Source organism: Cervus canadensis, chromosome 5, assembly GCF_019320065.1.
Source record: "Cervus canadensis isolate Bull #8, Minnesota chromosome 5, ASM1932006v1, whole genome shotgun sequence".
In the NCBI taxonomy this organism is placed as follows: Eukaryota; Metazoa; Chordata; class Mammalia; order Artiodactyla; family Cervidae; genus Cervus; species Cervus canadensis.
The window spans coordinates 14,385,518-14,407,220 of NC_057390.1; the positions used below are offsets into that span (position 1 = coordinate 14,385,518).

The following is a 21,703-nucleotide window of genomic DNA, read 5'->3' on the forward strand; positions in this document are numbered from 1 at the left end:
AGTGGTTACCTCTATAGGTAATATAACAGGATGATTTTTCTATACAATTTTCTCCAATAAGCATGTAATAATTTTAAGATAAGACGAAGAGTGATAAACTAAAAGACAAAACAAAACAAAAAAATTCGTGAGTATCCCACTTAAGTTTGAGTTAATTTCAATAAACATCACAACTAAAGTTTTTTAGTCTGAAGCCTAGCCTCTTAAACAATATTTAAAACATGAAAGTCAAAAAAGCAAATTAAATATAGCATGTGTACCACTTCTGAAGGTCAACAAACCCATTATTTAAAGAAACAAAACAGGACATGAATTCCTGAAACAGGAATCATAGTCCACAAATATCCTGACCTCAGCTGCCCAAAGTCTGGACTGGAGAAACGGAATGTCTATAATTTATTAGGATTATATCCTCATTGACAAAATGATTACTGAGTGTGTTGCAGCACCTGGGTAACGACATCAAAAACTGCTCTCTTAAATTTTGTTGTAACTACTGCAAACTGATTGCTAAGGTGGCAAATTCAGTTGACAACTGGAGCTGTGTGGGGAAAAAAAACAAAAAGCAAAAAAAAAAACAACAAAGAAATCCTTAAACGTCAGAGGAAGAATAATGAACTCTGAGGAGTAGCAAAATACAAAGCAGTCTCAGAACACTGAGACGGGGACTCTGGAGTTAGAGGACCTCTGTTCAGAGCTTAGTTCTGCCACTTAGTATTTCTGTGATTTTTGACAAGTGATAAACTCTTTTCTGCCTCATAGTCGTTATCCACCAGGTGGGTAAAATAACAGTATCTACTTAAGGAGGTTGTCATGAGGATTAAATGATTTAATGTAACGCTTACCATCAGGCTCAGCACTTAGTAATGAAACCATTAGCTGTAAGTAACATTATGGTTATACATCAAACTGGAGTTTCAGGAGACGAGAGAGAATAGAGTAGGAACAATATTGGAAAAGATAATAACTAAAAATTTCAAGAGCTGAAGACAAAATGTTGAGGTTCAGGTTATGCAATAAGTTCTAAGTAATATAAACAAAAAGAAATGCATACCATACTCATTTCAATATCCATTCTCTGCACATAGAAAGGCAAAGGCATATTAAAAGCAACCAAAGAAGACAGAGAAAACATCTTCAAAGAAATGAAGCTGTTTTCTCAATAGCAACCAGAAAACAAAAGACAGGGGGATATCTTTTGAGAAATATGTGCTAAGAAATAATAACTGTTGACCCATAATGGTGTTACCTGGAAGAGGAAATAGCAACCCACTCCAGTATTCTTGCCTGGAGAATCCCATGGACAGAGGAGCCTGGTGGACTACAGTCCGTGGAGTCAGGCACGACTGAAGAGTCGGAAACAACTTAAGTGGCATACACACATACACACACACACAGAATGATGTTCCCAATACAAATATTTTTTAAAATAGAAGGAAAATAATGACATCTGTATATAAAAACACATATTCTTCCACCACTGTATCTTCAATAAAGGAAATCTTAAAGTATGTACTTCAGGCAGAAAAAAGTAGAAAGTCAGAGGTGAAAGAACTAATGGTGATCAAAGAAAATTAAATTTGGGGGAAGGAATCTAAATAAACACTGACAATATAAAACATAATATCAATTTTTGTGGAGTAAAAAAGTAGCATGAAGCAGAACCAAAATCTATAACAAAAGTAGTTTCCAAGTTGTTTGGGGCTTATCAAAGTTTTTGTGGTCTAGAGTTTTTGCATTATCTCCAGAGAGTAACAATATTGATTAACTTTAGACTGTGATAAGTTAAGTTCGGGTTCTTCACTGTCTGAGCCACCAGGGAAGCCTGATAAGTTAAGTACACATGTTAAAAGTGCATTGCATGTGTATTTTGGAAATTAACCCTTTGTTGGTTGTTTGACTTGCTATTATGGGGTGGGATGGGGAGGAAGATGGGAGGGAGGTTTAAGAGGGAGGGGATATATGTATACCTATGTACAAAAAAGATCTTCACGACCCAGATAATCACGATGGTGTGATCACTCACCTAGAGCCAGATATCCTGGAATGTGAAGTCAAGTGGGCCTTAGAAAGCATCACTACAAACAAAGCTAGTGGTTTTTCCAGTGGTCATGTACGGATGTGAGAGTTGGACTATGAAGAAAGTTGAGCGCCTTAGAATTGATGTTTTTGAACTGTGGTGTTGGAGATGATTCTTGAGAGTCCCTTGGACTGCAAGGAGATCCAACCAGTCCATCCTAAAGGAGATTAGTCCTGGGTGTTCATTGGAAGGACTGATGCTGAAGCTGAAACTCCAATACTTTGGCCACTTCATGGAAAGAGTTGACACCGCCCTTATAGCAGAAAGTGAAGAGGAACTAAAAAGCCTCTTGATGAAAGTGAAAGAGGAGAGTGAAAAAGTTGGCTTAAAGCTCAACATTCAGAAAACTAAGATCATGGCATCACTCCAATACTTTGGCCACATCATGCGACGAGTTGACTCATTGGAAACGACCCTGATGCTGGGAGGGAATGGGGGCAGGAGGAGAAGGGGACGACAGAGGATGAGATGGCTGGATGGCATCACCGACTCGATGGACATGAGTTTGAGTAAACTCCAGGAGTTGGTGATGGACAGGGAGGCCTGGTGTGCTGTGATTCATGGGGTCACAAAGAGTTGGACATGACTGAGCGACTGAACTGAACTGAACTGATGCTTGATTAATGTTGAGGTTTGACAGAAAACAACAAAATTCTGTAAAGCCATTATCCTTCAATTAAAAAATAAATAAAATTTTGAAAAAGAGTAAATTTTTTAAAAAGATTTAAAGAAGTGCATTACAACTGATAAGAAAATAGAAATAGAAAGTATAACCTCTAAACTAGTAAAATTAAAGAATACAGTGAGAGAAAATAATCAAAATAAAGAAAGAAGAGAAGCCAAACACAGTTAAATTTAAAAGGCAGACAAATAGAAAGCACAAAACAAGATGGAAAAATAATAAAAGCAAGGCACCAGTAACTACAATGAACGTAGATGGACTCAATGCTCAAGTTTAAAAGCTAAGGTTGTTACTCTAGGAAAAAAATGCTATTTACAAAAAGACATATCTAGACTTTGAAGATACAGAAAAGTTAAAAGGATGGGCACACAAAATTATGGCAAAGTGGACCAAAGAGTTCAGCACTCTCACCCCAAAAACAACACAGTTTAGTTGGAGAAAATTATTTGAAAAGCCAATTATTTAAAGTCTGTAGAAATTTTTCTCAGGATACACAACAAATGGAGAAGCATTCATTTAAGAAAAATCTGTTTAATCTTGGTAAGAATGACAGTGGGGACTCCATGCTGAGAGGAGCAAGCTGTGAAGACCCTAGGCTCAGAGCACAACCAGCTAATCAGTGAAGGACCGCCATGACACAGAGCCAATCTTCATAGACTGAGACAGGTGGCTATTTTTTCAAATGCCTACTTTTTAAAGTATTTATTTATTCATCGCGGCTCTGAGTTTTGGTTGCTGTGCACAGGCTTTCTCAAGTTACAGACAGCAGGGTTATTCTCTAGTTGTGATGCACTGGTTTCTCACTGCAGTGGCTTCTCTCTTGCAGAGCATGGGCTCTAGGATACTCGGGTTTCAGAAATTACGGCATACACGGTCAGTAGTTGTGGTGCACAGGCTTAGCTGTTCTGAGGCATGTGGAATCTTCCCAGGCCAGGGATTGAACCTGTGTCCCCCACACCAGCAGGTGGATTCCTATCCACTGGACCACCAGGAATCCCTTGTGGATTCTTAATCCTTCATATGTCTCAGTGTTTCTTCTTCCCCATTCCCAATCTGCAACCTTAGTCCAAGACATTATATTTCTGCTAAAGTCTAATACAAGTCTCTGCTCCCCAAATCAAAGCATCCACTACTGTGGAAAGCTTAAGTAATTATTCTAACAAGAATATCTAATATGTCACTCCTTTGCTCTAATTCCTTTAAGGGCTCCCCTGACACGTTCATAAAACATTTTTTAGCATGAAATATTGTTAATTATTTCTTTACATATTCATGCAATCACATCTGTAGCCATCCTCTCTCATGTAACCTAATCTCCAAGTAAAGTAAATGACTTCTAGTTTCCAGACCTTTGAAATGTGATGACCTAGGCTGCCAGCCCCACATACCTCCGTGGTCAAAAATTTTTATACACCCTTTAAGTACCAAGTTAATTGTTACCTCCTGTGAGAAATTTTTCAGTATTTCCTTTTACACATTAATGGCCATGACTTCCCATTGCTCTACTGCTGATCTATCATTTCTCTCTCTCAAACTCTGTCCTCATTATACCCTCAAAACTTCTCTCAAAATTTGGACATCACATTAATGTGGCTTGTATAGAGTGCCTGAAGAACACTGGAGAGAGATTTGTAACACTGTATAGGAGGCAGTGGCCAAAACCACTCCAAAGAAAAAGAAACGCAGAAAGGCAAAATGGTTATCAGAGGAGGTCTTAGGAATAGCTGAGAAAAGAAGAGAAGTGAAAAGCAAAGGAGAGAGAGAAAGATACCCAACTGAATGCAGAACTCCAGAGATTGGAAAGGAGTGATAACAAACCCTTCTTTAAAAAAACAGTGCAAAGAAATTGGGGGAAACAACAGAATGGGACAGACTACAGATCCCTTCAAGAAAATTTGAGATACCAAAGAAACATTTCTTACAAAGATGAGCACAATAAAGGACAGAAACAGCAAGGATCTAACAGAAGCAGAAGAGATTAAGAAGAGCTGGCAAGAATACACAGAAGAGCTGTACAAAAAAGATCTTCATGACCCAGATAATCACAATGGTGTGATCACTCAGCTAGAGCCAAACATCCTGAAGTGTGAAGTCAAGTGGGCCTTAGGAAGCATTACTACAAACAAGACTAGTGGAGGTGATGCAATTCCATCTGAGCTATTTCAAATCCTAAAAGATGAAGCTGTTAAAGTGCTGGACTCAAAATGCCACCAAATTTGGAAAATTCACCAATGGCACAGGGCTGGAAAAGGTCAGTTTTCATTCCAATCACAAAGAAAGGCAATGCCAAACAATGTTCAAGCTACAATTGCACTCATTTCACATACTAACAGGTAATGTTCAAAATCCTTCAAGCTTGGCTTCATCAGTACATGAACCAAGAACTTCCAGATGTACAAGCTGGATTTAGAAAAGGCAGAAGAACCAGAGATCAAATTGCCAACATCCGTTGGATCATACAAAAAGCAAGAGAATTCCAGAAAAACATCTACTACTGCTTCATTGGCTATGCTAAAGTCTTTGACTGTGTGGATCACAACAAACTGTGGAAAATTCTTAAGAGATGGGAATACCAGACCACCTGAACTGCCTCCTGAGAAACCTGTATGCAGGTCAAGAAGCAACAGTTAATACCAGAAATGGAACAACGAACTGGTTCAAAATTGGGAATGGAGTACATCACAGCTGTATATTATTACCCTGCTTATTTAACTTATATGCAGGGTACATCATGCAAAACGCCAGTCTGGATGACTCACAAGCTGGAATCAAGATTTCCTGGAGAAATATCAACAACCTTGGATATGCAGATGACACCACCCTTATGGCAGAAAGTGAAAAGCAACTAAAGATCCTCTTGACGAAGGTGAAAAAGGAAAGTGGAAAAGCTAGATTAAAATTCAACATTCAGAAAACAAAGATCATGGCATCTGGTTCCATCACCTCATGGCAAGTAGATGAGGAAAAACTGGAAGCAGATTTTATTTTCTTCAGTTCAGTTGCTCAGTCGTGTCCGACTCTTTGTGATCCCATGAACTGCAGCATGCCAGGCTTCCCTGTCTATCACCAACTCTCAGAGCTTGCTCAAACTCATGTCCATCGAGTTGGTGATGCCATTCAACCATCTCATCCTCTGTTGTCCCCTTCTCCTGCTGCCTTCAATCTTTCCATCAGGGTCTTTTCTAATGAGTCAGTTCTTTGCATCAGGCAGCCAAAGTATTGGAGTTTTCTTGGGCTCCAAAATTACGGTAGCCCAAAATTAAGTGACTGCAGCCACAAAATTAAAAGACACTTGCTCCGAGGAAGAAAAGCTATGACAAACCTAGATAATATATTAAAAAGCAGAGACATCACTTTGCTGACAAAGGTCTATGCAGTCAAAGCTATGGTTTTTCCAGAAGTCATGTACAGATGTGAGAGTTGGATCATAAAGAAGGCTGAGAGCCAAAGAATTGATGCTTTTGAACTGTGGTGCTGCAGAACTCTTGAGTGTCCCTTGGACAGCAAGATCAAACCAGTCACTCCTAAAAGAAGTCAATCCTCAATATTCATTGGAAGGACTCATGCCGACGCTCCAATACCTAGCCACCTGAGGGGAAGAGCAGACTCATTGGAAAAGACCCTGATGCTGGGAAAGATTGAAGGCAAAAAGTGAAAGGGGTGGCAGAGAATGAGCTGGTTAGACAGCATCATAGACTGAATGGACGTGAATGTGAGCAAACTCTGGGAGATTGTGAAGAACAGGGGAGCCTGGCCATGCTGCAGTTCATGGGGTTTTAAAGAGTTGGGCATGACTTAGCCACTGAACAAGTTTATCAGCAGACAGAACCTTGTGAAAACAGAACTGGACTAAAATTCAGAAGATTTAGGTGCTCTTCTAACTGTGCTCCTTCCTTACCTTTTCAGGCTTAATTGCCTGAAATTGCCTCGCTCACTGAGGAATTTGGTAGACAAGAGCCCTAATGTTTGAGTGGAAATTTATAGCCTTTTTTTTTTTTTTTAAGTATCCAATCCAGCCCTTCATTTCACAGATGAGAAAAGTAAGTCTTAGGGACCATATACAATTTAAGTCAAGATATTGGGGGAGAATGGATACATGTATGTGTATGGCTGAGTCCCTTTGTTGTTCGCCTGACACTACCACAACACTGTTAACTGGCTATACCCCAATACAAAATTAAAATGTTAAAAACAGAAAGAAGGGAGATACAATTAATGACTAAAAGAAAGGGAATCTAGGGATATTCCAGGGCTGACCTGTAAAAACACTCCCAATTCTCAAAAATTTTACCCCGCCCAGTTAACAAAAGTAGAGAATATAAAGAAAAGCCAGAAGGCAGGAGACTTGACGGAAACATGAAATAAGTGAGACGCCGGAGTTTTCCACGAATTACAAATTAACTTCCTGTCCCGGGTAAACTTCCGCAATCAACAAGAGGGAGAGCCAATCAGAACCTTTCTCCGGGAGCCAATGGAAGGGCAGATTACAAAGAGCCAATCACAGCGGCGCTGTCACTGTTATGGTCCTGTCAGGGCACCGGCGTCGTGGTTCCTGGGCGGTCGCCACCGAGGGTGCTTCGGTGGGGACCTTTGGGGATAGCTCCGTGGCTAGCTGCGTTCGTCTTGGGCCTTGCTCCCAGCCTGCATCTCCCGGTTCCCGGGTCCCACCGTAGGGCGCGGGTGCGGGTCGGCGCCGCGGCCGCCTTAGGGCCTGGGCCCAGCCGCAGCCTCCTCCTCCGCCGCGGGCTCGGAGGGGCCGCGAGATGCAGCCGCCGGGCCCGCCCCCGGCGTATACCCCCACTAACGGGGACTTCACCTTTGTCTCCTCAGCTGACGCGGAAGGTGAGACTGGGCCGCCGAAGGGCCCGCCACCCCGGGGGACGCCGGGCGGACACGGCAGGGTCTTTTTGATGTCGAAGTGATTGTGGCCTGGTGGGTACGGACAGGAAGCTGACCTACGGGTGACTCGAGCCTCTGCGTTCGCCGGGCCTTCCGAGAGGGCCGAGTGGCCGAGGGTGGGGCGTGGGGAGCTTTCCAAGTGACTCGGTCAGCTTCTGGCCCTCCCCACACCATCTGGTGTCAGGTTTATCTGGCGGACTCACCTACCTCGAGTGCACCCACGGGACCCAAGATTTTATTTCTAAAATGACTTGCTGTAACTCAGAAACGAATGGTTAGATGGGCCGGGATCGGTGTCAAAGAATGAGGTTGTTCATCAGTACATAGCTTTTGCGTAGATTCGGCGCTAGGAATACTAACCTCCCTCGAAGAGTTCGTGGTTTTTATGGAATCTGGTATTTTGCCTACGTCCTTGGTTTTCCTCCAATTTCATGGTATTTGACAGTGTTCAGAGAAGTAAACCCAGATGTGTTTGAAACTTCTTGTAATCCAGCCTAGAGTTCCCTGTAGGTTCTCCAGATTTTCGCCAGATACTGTTTTGAGGAAGCTAGAGAGATTTTTCTACAGTAGGCGAGAATTTGGTTTCCTCCTTTTCTGTGTACTTTACCAAACTCTTTGTATCAGAAATCTTTCTCTGCTCCTTTGGTTAGACTTTGTTAACCAGTAATTTTCCAGTGACGAGACTTACCTGCACAATATGAAAAAAATAAATTTTTCTTAATTGTAGACATTTCATCCTCGGGAAGGACATAGTGTGTTTCCCGAGAAGACTAGTTTTGTAATATTTGGTTAATGCAACTTGCTTTCCCTTTTTCTGTTTTGCTTTCCTCGTTTTTGTTTTTTTGAGTGGCACTTTTTAAAAAAAGTACTGTACTTTTGGCTATAATTTAAAATGTAAAACAAAAATTTTAGAGAACAGCTGATACATTTAAATGTAATTCGGGAATTTGGTGAAATATGGCCACCCAAAATATTTTAATTTGTTACATCTACATTTGGTAGCCTAGTGCTTGGGGAGGAATAAGCGACCTTAATTTCCCAGACTTTAAGAAAAAATTATGTCATTTAGTATCACAGCCTGTTTGTTCAAACTCATGTATCTGTGTTTATAGTTTTCATATCCTCCCTTCTCCCAGGAATTATCTTTCTTAAACACACTGAAGAAATCTTGATAATAATATAGCAAACTAATTCATTGACTCCGTACATAAAACCAAGAAACCTGGAATAAGTAAAATCCATGTTTTATTGAAACTTGTCCACATATCCTCCAAGATTGTATAGACTCTGTATATATCCAGGGAAATAGAGACAAAGATATATAGGTGTATTATAATATTCTCATGTATATAACCTTATACAGTTGGAATATGCAGACTATTTTAAGCAAATGAGTTGTTTGATCTTTTTAAGAATCTTGCTGAGCTTTATTATTCCTGAGTTTTAGTGAACCCGAGGCTTAAAAAAGTTCAATAACCTCCACATGAAGGATCTGGAATTAAGATCTAGTGTTCTGTCTCCTCAGATTTCTTTACCCTAAATCATGATGCAGCTTTCATGTATTTTTGTAAACTGGATAGTGTTTATAAAGTATAAAATCCTGGATTTCCATTGTGTCTTTCCCAATTACTGTCTATGTGATATTGGGCAAATTACTGAATCTCTCTTAACCTCAGTTTTCCTATACTTAAAACGAGAATGATGGTATCCAAGCGCTCAAACATTTTGCAGATGCAAAGCACTTAGTACATCTGGCAGAGTTAAATACTAAGTACTTGTTAGCAGTGTTGCTGGTGCTTTGAGTTTCATTATCAACTGGCCCCACAATTATTTTTTATTGTTCTCTAACATAAACATTCACTCTGTGACACCAGGTCTCTTCTCTGGTTCCTAAGCATGCCATGTAAATTCTTGCTTTCCTTTTTTATGTTTTTTGTCTAAACATGAATGTTTTCAGCTTACAGATGTTTTCATGTATACTGTCCTAGATTCTGCTCAGGTCTCTTAATACTTATCATCACTAATTGTACATGTTTTTTGTTCTAAAATGTGCCTTGGTGTTTGTATCCATATATGTGTGTATCCTGGTCCTCATGCTTAGAATGCAGTTTCTCTTCCTTATACTAGGATGAAATCAAATACTCCTTCCTTGCTGAAACTTTGCTTAACTGTTACTCAGAAACTTCCCTAATCTTTTCTGTATCCGGTACTTAGCACAGAACCCAGAATATAAACATCACAACATAATTGTTTGTTGAAGGAATAAATGATTTCTGCTTTCTTTTGTCTCATATGACATTGACATTTTTGACTACAAAACTTAGCACATCTGGATGGTATAACTAAAAAATTACTGAATTTAGAACTGGAAGACTTCAGTTAAAGTTCTGACTCTGGCAGTAGCCGTGTGATATTGGCCAAATCACATAGCTCCTATAAACTTACATTAAATAAGTAAAATGAAAAGCACACTTATAAGAATATTGTGAAAACTACTTAAGATAATGTGTATAAAAGCAGAGTCCATAAGTACAAGTTAAAAGAACATAGGCTATGTATGGCCAGTAAATGAATAAATAAGTGAATAATGAAATCCAGACTGAATATTCAAGTCTGTGATGTAAACCTATGTCCTAAAGCAGTAAGGAAATCATGTGTATAAGTGCGAGAGTGTAGAGGAGCCTGGCAGGGTCCACAGGGTCACAAAGAGTCAGAAATGACTTAGCGACTGAACAACAACAATGATATACACGTTATACACATGTGAAATATATAGAAGTCTTTAAAGCAACCCTTTGACTTTATTTTTTATCACACAAATAAGTGATTCTTTGCCTTTTTCATTTCCACAGACCAGCAGCATTGGCATTGCTGGGCACTAGTAATGCAGAATAATCTGCTTAATTGTAATATACATTTTGACAAGATCATCCTTCAGTGATTCATGTAGCACATTAAAGCTTGAGAAGCTCTGATTTAGAATATTATGAAAGATCAATCAGGAGAGGAGGACATTTTTTTTAGCTGAAAGATCAGGGACAATTTGATAGAGGTAATATTTTGCCAAATTTTTAAAGATAAGTAATGTTTTTTTTTATGTAGAATGAAGGAAGTATGTCCGTATGCGAGGGACTGCATATGAGGAAGTCCCTAACACCAAGAAATGGCTTAATAAGAAAGGGATTTTTAAAAGTTCATCATACGTAATAAATACTATAAAAAGAAGGTTGAAAGGTAGAAGTGGTTAAGTGCAGGAAGGGATCAAGGAGGTCTTCAGAGAAAGATGAGGTACAGTTTAAAGGAAAAGTTCTTCAGGGAAAAGTTCTTCACGTACAGTTTAAAGGAAAAGAGGGAAGAACATTCTTTTAAAACTATGATGTTGTTCAGTCACTAAGTCGTGTCCAACTCTTTGAGACCTCGCTGCAGCGCACCAGGCTTCGCTGTCTTTCACTATCCCTTGGAGTTTGCTCAGATTCATGTCCATTGAGTTGGTGATGCCATCCAACCATCTTATCCTCTGTTGCCCTCTTCTCCTGCCCTCAATCTTTCCCAGCATCAGGGTCTTTTTCAGTGAGTAGGCTCTTCGTATCAGGTGGCCAAAGTATTGGAGTTTCAGCTTCAACATCAGTCCTTCCAATGAACACCCAGGACTAATCTCATTTAGGATGGACTGGTTTGATCTCCTTGCTGCCTAAGGGACTTTCAAGAGTCTTTTCCAACACCACAGTTCAAAAGCATCAATTCTTTGGCACTCAGCCTTCTTTATGATCCATCTCTCATGTCCGTACATGACTTCTGGAAAAACCATAGCTTGGATTGTGTAGACTTTGTCAGCAAAGTGATGTCTCTGCTTTTTAATACGTAAGTTTGTCATAGCTTTTCTCCACGGAGCAAGTGTCTTTTAATTTCACGGCTACATTCACCATCCGCAGTGATTGTGGAGCCCAAGAAAATAAAGTCTCTCACGGTTTCCATTTTTTCCCCACCTATTTGCCATGAAGTGATGGGACCAGATGCCATGATCATCGTGTTTTGAATGTTGAATCTTAATCCAGCCTTTTCACTCTCCTCTTTCACTTTTTTTTTTTTAATATGGAACGCTTCACGAATTTGCGTGTCATCCTTGCGCAGGGGCCATGCTAATCTTCTCTGTATCGTTCCAATTTTAGTATATGTGCTGCCGAAGCGAGCACTCCTCTTTCACTTTGATCGAGGCTTTTTAATTCCTCTTCCCTTTCTGCGAGTAGGATGGTGTCATCTGCATATCTGAGGTTATTGATATTTCTCCCAGCAGTCTTGATTCAGGCTTGTGATTCATCCAGCCTGGCGTTTCAGATGATGCACTCTACATATAAGTTAAATAAGCAAGGTGACAATATATAGTCTTGACATACTCCTTTCCCGATTTTGAACCAGTTTGTTGTTCCATGTCCAATTCTAACTGTTGCTTCTTGACTTGCATACAGGCTTCTCAGGAGGCAGATAAGGTGGTCTGGTATTCCCACCTCTGAGAATTTTCCAGTTTATTGTGATCCGCACAAAGGCTTTATCATAGTTAATGAAGCACAAGTAGATGTTTTTCTGGAATTCCCTTGCTTTTTATATGATCCAGCAGATGTTGGCAATTTTATCTCTGGTTCCTTTGCCTTTTCTAAATCCAGCTTGTACATCTGGAAGTGCTCAGTTTATGTACTGCTGAAGCCTAGCTTGAACGATTTGGAGTATAACCTTATTAGCATGTGAAATGAGTGCAATTATCTGGTAGTTTGTACATTATTTGATACTGCCCTTCTTTGGGATTGGAATGAAAACTGACCTTTTCCAGTCCTGTGCCATTGCTGAATTTTCCAAATTTACTGGCATATTGAATGCAGCACTTTAACAGTGTCATCTTTTAGGATTTTTAAATAGCTTAGCTGGAATTCTGTCACTTCCACTAGCCTTGTTTGTAGTAATGCTACCTAAGGGCCACTTGACTTCTGACTCCTGGATATCAGGCTCTAAGTGAGTGACCACACCATCATGTTATCTGGGTCATTAAGACCTTTTTGTGTAGTTTTTTTGTGTATTCTTGTCACTTCTTTTTAATCTCTTCTGCTTGTTAGGTCCTTACCATTTCTATCCTTTATCATGCTCATCCCTGCATGAAATGCTTCCTTGGTATCTCCAGTTTTGTTGAAGAGATCTGTAGTCTTTCCCATTCTGTTGTTTTCCTCTATTTCTTTGCATTGTTCATTTAAGAAGGCCTCCTTATCTCTCCTTGCTGTTCTCTGGAACTCTGTGTTCAGTTGGGTATATCTTTCCATTTGTCCCTTGCTTTTTGCTTCTCTTCTTTCCTCAGCTGTGTGTAAAGCCTCCTCAGACAACCACTTTGCCTTCTTGGGTTTGTTTTTCTTTGGGATGGTGTTAGTCACTGCCTCCTGTACAGTGTAAAGCATCTGTGTCCATGGTTCTTCAGGCACTTTGTCTCTCAAATCTCATCCCTTGAATCTATTAATCACCTCCACTGTATAATCATAAGAGATTTGATGTAGGTCATACCTGATTGGCCTAGTGGTCTTCCCTACTTTCTTCAATTTAAGCCTGAGCTTTTTTTTTTTTTTCAGTTTTAACCTCTTCGTTGATCACAGCCTTGTGATTATTGCAAAGGCAGTAATTGGCTGAGGCAGCCCCTGTATATTGCTTCCCAGGTGGCTCAGTGGTAAAGAACCTGCCTGCCAATGAAGGAGATGCAAGGGTTTGATCCCTGGGTTGAGAAGATCCCCTGGAGTAGGAAATGGCAACCCACTCCAGTATACTTGCCTGGAAAATTCTCTGGACAGAGAAGTCTGACAGGCTACAGTCCATTGGGCTGCAAAGAGTCAGATGTGACAGCCCGGGAGCCCCTGTGTTTTATACTTCCCAATCTTCGCAGACCTAAAACAATGCTGCTTTATAGCTTGAGCTCCTTGGAATTAGAAGCTGTGTTTTACTGTCTACCAGTACCATACTCACTGCCTAGCACAGCGCCTGGTTTATAGCAGGAACTTAATAAATGTTTGATGACTACAGGATACTTTTTGATTAAGATAAGGCTGTTGTGCTACTAGAACTGAAGCCAACACAAATTGAACGGAAGTCCAGCATGTGGTTGGAAAGGGGATGAACAGAGACAGCTTAGCAAAAAAGATGGTCTGAACCAGCAGTAACCATTTTCCTGCCCTCATGTTTTTCCACCCCTAAATATCTTTGTATCTGTATCAAGACATCTATCTTTCTTCCAAAGCTTAAAGGAAAAGTTTCTTCCTTTCCTAGGATAAGCCTCTATATGCTTTTATTACCGTATCTTGTTGCCTGTTTTGGAGCTTTTCTTGCTCTTTGTTTTTCTTTCTAGCATTTTTTTAAATTAATATTTCTCTTCTTGTTTCTTCCATCTCTGTTATCACTCACAGGTCCCCTCCTAATTGACAGAATTTTTAATTAACTCTACTCCTCCTGCTTTTCATTACTTTCACAGCTAAACTATCTCTGTTACTTCCTGTTTCCTCAGCATCCAGTAGTCCTTACCACTTTGCTGGACCTGTACTTGTTTCCTATCATCTACAGGTAGATCCTCGGCAGTGTTTCCCAAAGGGGAAAGGTAATGCCCAGAGTCTTTAATATGACAGTATTAGTTCTGAAAATCTGAGTGGAGTTGTAGTATGTAGGGTTTTACAAATTTAGTATCAAAAGCTTTTTGTAGAGGGCATCATATAGGATCCAGATTTCACAGAGCATGCATAAAGAAACACCTATAAGATAAAGACAAGTTTTTAAAAATTGTTTTTTTTTTTTTAACCTGATACTTTCTTAACACTTAGTCTCCAGTTTACCTTCCACAGTTTTAAAACTCTGTGCCTTTCATTAGCCTTGGGTGTTCATGCCTTTGTCTCTGCCCTTTCTTTTCCTTGGAATGATTTCTTTTTTTTAATTTTATTTTTTTATTGAAGTATAGTTTGTTTCACAGTGTTCTGCCAGTCTCTCCTGTGCAGCACAGTGACTCAGTTATACACATTAGACATTCTTTTTCAAATATTCTCTTCCATTATGGTTTATCATAGAAGACTGAACATAGTTCCCTGTGCTGTATATAGGACCTTGTTGCTGATCCATCCTATATACAGTAGTTTATATTTGCTGATCCCAAACTCCCAGTCCTTCCTCCTCTTACTGCTGCCTTCTTGGCAACTGAAAGTCTGTTCTCTATGTCTGTGAGTCAGTTTCTGTTTTGTAGATAGGTTCATTTGTTCTGTGTTTTAGATTCCACATGTGAGTGATAATGTATGGTATTTGTCTTTCTCTTTCTGACTTACTTCATTTAGTATGATAATCTCTAGTTGCATCCATGTTGCTGCAAATGGCTTTATTGCGTTCTTTTTTATGGTTGTGTGGTATTTCATTGTATATATATACCACTTCTTTATTCATTCCTCTGTTGATGGACGTTTCTGTCGTTACCATGTTTTGGCTATTGTGAATAGTGCTGCTATGAACATGGGGGTGCATGAATCTTCTTGAATTATATAGTTTTGTCCGGTATGTGCCCAGGAATGAGATTGCTGGATCATATAGTAATTCTGTTTTTAGTTTTCTGAGGAAGCTTCACATAGTAGCTGCACCAGGTTACATTCCTACAAACAGTATAGGAGGGTAACCTTTTCTCCACACCCTCCCCAACGTTTGTTATTTGTGGGCTTTTTAATGATGGCCATTCTGACCATGGTGAGGTGGTATGTCATTGTAGCTTTGATTTGTATTTCTCTAATAATTAGTGATGTTGAGCATCTTTTCATGTGCCTGCTGGCCATCTGTATGTCTTTGGAGAAATGTCAGGTAAGGTCTTCTGCCCATTTTTCAATTGGGTTGTTTGTTTTTCTGTTGTTGAGTTGTGTGAACTGTTTGTATGTTTTGGAGATTAAGCCTCTGTTGGTCACATCACCTGGAAATATTTTCTCCCATCTTTGGAATGATTTCTTATTCCTTCTCTGCTCATGCACTTACCTCTCATGCCAGATTTAGGGTCTGCTTCCACATAGCCCTCCTGACCCCCTCTTTGATAACTTAGGCCTCTTTACTCTTCTGGCACCTATGATCTGTTGGCAGTAGGCATTGTCTTTTACCTAGGGAAGAGTGTGTTTTACAGTACTAGTAGGATTTTGTATCACATTCAGCACTCTAAAAAGAAACCCTGTATTCATTTTCAGTTACTCTCCTTTCCCTCCCTGTGTTCCAGTCCCTGGCAACCACTAATCTAGTTTCTTTTTTTTTCTCATAATGTACTTTCTGACTCTAGAGATTTGCATATTGTTGATATTTCTTGTAAATGGAATAATACAATATGTGACCTTTTGTGTCTTTTTTTTTTTTTTTCCCACTCAGCATAATGCTTTCAAGGTTTGTTCATGTTATAGTATGTATCAGTAACTCATTCCTTTTCTGGCTGAATAGTAGTCCATTGTTTGGATATATGACCAATTGGATTTTAAACTCTTTGAAGTATCTTACTTCTTTATATCACTCTCAGGGCTTATAGAAATAAGTGAGCCATAAATATTTACTGGTGGATTGCTTAACCAATGTTGAAAATGAGGCAAGTACTAAAGAGAAAATGACTTAATGTTTGTGATATAATTCCTCTTCCCAAAGTCCGGAAACTTGTCTTTAGTGTCTCTTTCACCTTCTCATAGTCAGTTGATCATCCAGTTATTTCAGAATAGCTCCATTGCCTTAGTTCAAGTCCTTTCTGTTTCTCTTCTCTATTTTTTACTGACAGTGCTTCCTCCTCAGCCTCTCCCCACTTAAATCAGTCCTCTGGGGGCTCAGATGGTAAAGCGTCTGTCTGCAATGCAGGAGACCCGCTTTCGATCCCTGGGTTGGGAAGATCCCCTGGAGAAGGCAATGGCACCCCACTGCAGTACTCTTTCCTTGAAAATCCCATGGACGGAGGAGCCTGGTAGGCTGCAGTCTATGGGGTCGCACAGAGTCGGACATGACTGAGCGACTTCACTTTCACATAGTGCAGGTAAGATTATGTTTATTGTTTAGTCGTTAACTCATTTCTGACTCTATGCGACCCCATGGGCTGTAGCCTGCCAGGCTCCTCTGTTCAAGGAATTTCCCAGGCAAGAATACTGGAATAAGTTGCCATTTCCTTCTCCAAGGACTATGTTTACAGAGTGCAAATATAATTTTGTATATCTGCTTTATTAATGTCTCTTCCTTTTTAAAAAAAATGTTCTTTTTTTGCTTGTGCTGGGTCTTTGTTGCTGCAGGGGCTTTAGTTACTGTGAGCAGGGGCTACTGTCTGGTTACGGTGCATGGGCTTCTCGTTGCAGTGGCTTCTCCTGATGGGGCGTGGGCTCAAGGGCGCACACACTTCAGTAGTTGCAGCAAGTGGGCTCAGTAGTTGTGGCACAGGAGCTTAGTTGGATCTTCTTGGACCGGGGGTCAAACCCATTTCCTGCTTTGGCAGGTGGATTCTTTACCACTGAGCCACCAGGAAAGCCCTAATGTCTTTTCTTGATATAGCGTCTATTTTTTTTTTAATTTAATACATTCCAGTTCATTAGATACATATTTTATTTTTCATGTTATTGCAGGTTACAGTTCAGTTCAGTCACTCAGTCGTGTCTGACTCTTTGCGACCCCATGAAATGCAGCACGCCAGGCCGCCCTGTCCATCACAGACTCCCGGAGTTTACTCAAACTCATGCCCATCGAGTCGGTGATGCTTTCCGGCCATCTCATCCTCTGTTGTCCCCTTCTCCTCCTGCCCCCAATCCCTCCCAGCATCAGGGTCTTGTCCGGTGAGTCAACTCTTCACATGAGGTGGCCAAAGTATTGGAGGTTCAGCTTCAGCATCAGTCCTTCCAATGAACACCCAGGACTGATCTCCTTTAGAATGGACTGGTTGGATCTCCTTGCAGTCCAAGGGACTCTCAAGAGTCTTCTCCAACACCACAGTTCAAAAGCATCAATTTTTTGGCGCTCAGCTTTCTTCACAGTCCAACTCTCACAGCCATACATGACCACTGGAAAAACCATAGCCTTGACCAGAAGGACCTTTGTTGGCAAAGTAATGTCTCTGCTTTTTAATATGCTATCTAGGTTGGTCATAACTTTCCTTCCAAGGAGTAAGCATCTTTTAATTTCATGGCTACAGTCACCATCTGCAGTGATTTTGGAGCCCAAAAAAATAAAGTCTGACACTGTTTCCACTGTCTCCCCATCTATTTCCCATGAGGTGATGGGACCAGATGCCATGATCTTAGTTTTCTGAATGTTAAGCTTTAAGGCAACTTTTTCACTCTCCTCTTTCACTTTCATCAAGAGGCTTTTTAGTTCCTCTTCACTCTCTGCCATAAGGGTGGTGTCATCTGCATGTCTGAGGTTATTGATATTTCTCCCAGCCATCTTGATTCCAGCTTGTGCTTCTTCCAGCCTAGCATTTCTCATGATGTACTCTGCATATAAGTTAAATAAGCAGGGTGACAATATACAGCCTTGACGTACTCCTTTTCCTACTTGGAACCAGTCTGTTGTTCCATGTCCAGTTCTAACTGTTGCTTCCTGATCTGCATACAGGTTTCTCAAGAGACAGGTCAGGTGGTCTGGTATTCCCATCTCTTTCAGAATTTTCCACAGTTTATTGTGACCCACACAGTCGAAGGCTTTGGCGTAGTCAATAAAGCAGAAATAGATGTTTTTCTGGAACTCTCTTGCTTTTTCGATGATCCAGCGGATATTGGCAATTTGATCTCTGGTTCCTCTGCCTTTTCTAAAACCAGCTTGAACATCTCTAAGTTCTCGGTTCACGTATTGCTGAAGCCTGGCTTGGAGAATTTTGAGCATTACTTTACCAGTGTGTAAGATGAGTGCAATTGTGCAGTACTTTGAGCATTCTTTGGGATTGCCTTTCTTAGGGATTGGAATGAAAACTGAAGTTTTCCAGTCCTGTGGCCACTGCTGAGTTTTCCACATTTGCTGGCATGTTGAGTGTAGCACTTTCACAGCATCATCTTTCAGGATTTGAAATAGCTGAACTGGAATTCCATCACATCCACTAGCTTTGTTTGTAGTGATGCTTTCTAAGGCCCAGTTGACTTCACATTCCAGGATGTCTGCTCTAGGTGAGTGATCATACCATTGTGATTATCTGGGTCATGAAGATCTTTTTTGTACAGTTCTTCTGTGTATTCTTGCCACCTCTTCTTAATATCTTCTGCTTCTGTTAGGTCCATACCATTTCTGTCCTTTTTGATCCCATTTTTGCATGAAATGTGCCCTTGATATCTCTAATTTTCTTGAAGAGATCTCTAGTCTTTCTCATTCTGTTGTTTCCCTCTATTTCTTTGCATTGATCGCTGAGGAAGGCTTTCTTATCTCTCCTGGTTATTCTTTGGAACTCTGCATTCAAGTGGGAATATCTTTTCTTTTCTCCTTTGCTTTTCGCTTCTCTTTGTTTCACAGCTATTTGTAAGGCCTCCACAGACAACCATTTTGCCTTTTTGTATTTCTTTTCCATGGGGATGGTCTTGATCCCTGTCTCCTGTACAATGACATGAACCTCCATCCATAGTTCATCAGGTTCTCTATCAGATCTAGTCCCTTAAATCTATTTCTCACTTCCACTGTATAGTCATAAGGGATTTGATTTAGGTCATATCTGAATGGTCTAGTGGTTTTCCCTACTTTCTTCAGTTTAAGTCTGAATTTGGCAGTAAGGAGTTCATGATCTGAGCCACAGTCAGCTCCAGGTCTTGTTTTTGCTGACTGTATAGAGCTTCTCCATCTTTGGCTGCAAAGAATATAATCAATCTGATTTCGGTGTTGACCATCTGGTGATGTCCATGTGTAAAGTCTTCTCTTGTGTTGTTGGAAGAGGGTGTTTGCTATGACCAGTGCGTTCTCTTGGCAAAACTCTTATTAGCCTTTGCCTTGCTTCATTCCGTACTGCAAGGCCAAATTTGCCTGTTACTCCAGGTGTTTCTTAACTTCCTACTTTTGCATTCCAGTCCCCTATAAAGAAAAGGACATCTTTTTTGGGTGTTCGTTCTAAAAGATCTTGTAGGTCTTCATTGCAGGTTACAGTGTTACCAAAATACACCGCAGAATGATAAAAGTCTTCTTTCCCCCAACTTTCAGTTTATATTCTTATTACTTTCTTTCAAGCTCTGTGTAGCTATTTGCCCTTCCATTGATTAATCCATCCAACCTGCACACATTTGTTGGGTGCCTACTATGGACCAGGTACTGTAACAGTTATTGGAGTAACGTGTTCAAAACAAAAGGACAACAAACACACTTAGCTTCTCCCATCAGAGAATTAGAGACATTAACCAAATGAACACAAATATATTATTATGTACAATAAGTGCTGTGAAGGAAGAGCCAAGGGGACCATGAAAGGAATGTTACCTAGTCAGGGAAACCATGGAAAATTTCTTAAATAAGTATACCTAAGAACTGAAGAATGGGTGGTATTTAATTATCTGAAGTTGGAGGAAACAACCAGGTACAAAGTCCCTAAGGTTAAAGGGATCTTGGTTCATTCAGAAAACTGAGCGGCTTAATGTGACTGGAGCATAGGGTCACGGTGGGGAGGGAGACAGAGAATTGTTCTGAAGAAGTAGATAGGGCATGTAGAGATTATTAGATTTAGCTGAAAAAGAAATGGGAGGCCACCGAAGGATTTTAGACCGAGAGTGAAAGATTTGCATTTAAGAAAGACTGTTCTGGCTGTAGGTAAGAATGGATTGAAAGAAGAATAATTAGGGAGAGCAGTTAGCAGACCATTATAGTCACGCAGGCAGGAGATGATAGTTTGTATTAGATTGGCGCTGGTGGTAGAAATGGAGAAAAGTGGGCAGGTTCAAAAAATATTAAGAGATAAAAGTGATGAAATTTAGTGGTGGTTGAATGGTGTGGGAAGCATGTGAATGAAGGAAACTGTCAAGGATAAGCAGACTTCTTTCTGGTTTACAGTGCTGGATAGGATAGTGGTACTATTCACTGAAATAAGAAGCTAGAAGAAAACCTTAAATATCCAGAATTCACTTTTGGAATATTGAGTTTTAGGTGCTTTTGAAATAGCTACAGTGTTAAGTTAACATGTTAAGCTGACAATTGAATAAAATCTACAGAAGAAAACTGGGCTCAGTATATTGCCTTTTGAGCTCAACCTCCTCAGTGTTTCTACCTCATTATGGTCTGAAGAGTTGTGTCCCTCAAAATTCATAATGTTTAAATTCTAATGCCCAGTGATGATGTTAATAAGTGGATAAGTGGAGCCTTTGGGAGGTACTGAGATCGTGAGGATGGAGCTCTCATGAATGAGACTTGTGCTCTTGTTAAAAAGATTCTAGAGCTCCATACCCACTTCTGCCATGTGGATGCACAAGGAGAAGTCAGCCAGCTAGAAGAAAGCCCTTATCTGAACGTGCTGACACCTTGACTTTATTTTCCAACCTCCAGGATTGTGAGAAACAAATTTCTATTGTTTACAAGTCTATTTTATTTCGTTCTAGCAGCCTAAACAGACTAAGACACTCCCAATAAAAACAATACAACTGTTAGGACATGATTGTGATCAGTAATTTGCAGGCATAATGATGCAATAATTTTTGTATTAATATGCTCTTTTTGAGTAAACAGTAATTTCCTGTTAATCTGTTAAGGTAACTAGCCTACTTTGTGTAATATTCCCCCTCTCCAGAAAACATATCACCTCTAATACAATTTAGTAGTGTTGATAGAAGAATCTTTAGTTTTTCCTTTTTAAAAATTTCCTGCTTGATTTTTAAAAACATTATATTCATGTAGCTATTATCACAAAAATCCTTTATACAATATGCTCATGAAACACAGTATGCGATATATAATGGGTGCAAGAATTAGCTTTTCTTTCCTGCTTGAAAATTGAAAATGACTCAACCTTTCTTGGGGAGGAAAAGAAGGTAGTTATGCAAGATTTACCTTTTTTAAAAATTGACATTTATTTTCATAAATTTCAAATTTGTAAGGTA

The 21,703-nt window shown here is 40.0% G+C and overlaps 1 protein-coding gene and 1 non-coding gene across 2 annotated transcripts in view; one reads left to right on the forward strand and one right to left on the reverse strand.

The window, feature by feature from the left end:
- Positions 1–7,273: 7,273 nt before the first annotated feature.
- YIPF4 (Yip1 domain family member 4) overlaps positions 7,274–21,703 on the forward strand; it is a 42,084-nt gene continuing 27,654 nt past the window's right edge. The window contains exon 1 of the mRNA XM_043468276.1: positions 7,274–7,604. Coding sequence (XP_043324211.1) covers positions 7,526–7,604 — 79 coding nt within the window. The 5' untranslated portion in view covers positions 7,274–7,525. The remainder of the gene's footprint in view (positions 7,605–21,703) is intronic.
- On the reverse strand, positions 11,748–11,854 carry LOC122442719. Its single transcript, XR_006269715.1, has one exon. It is a non-coding gene; the product is annotated as a U6 spliceosomal RNA (small nuclear RNA).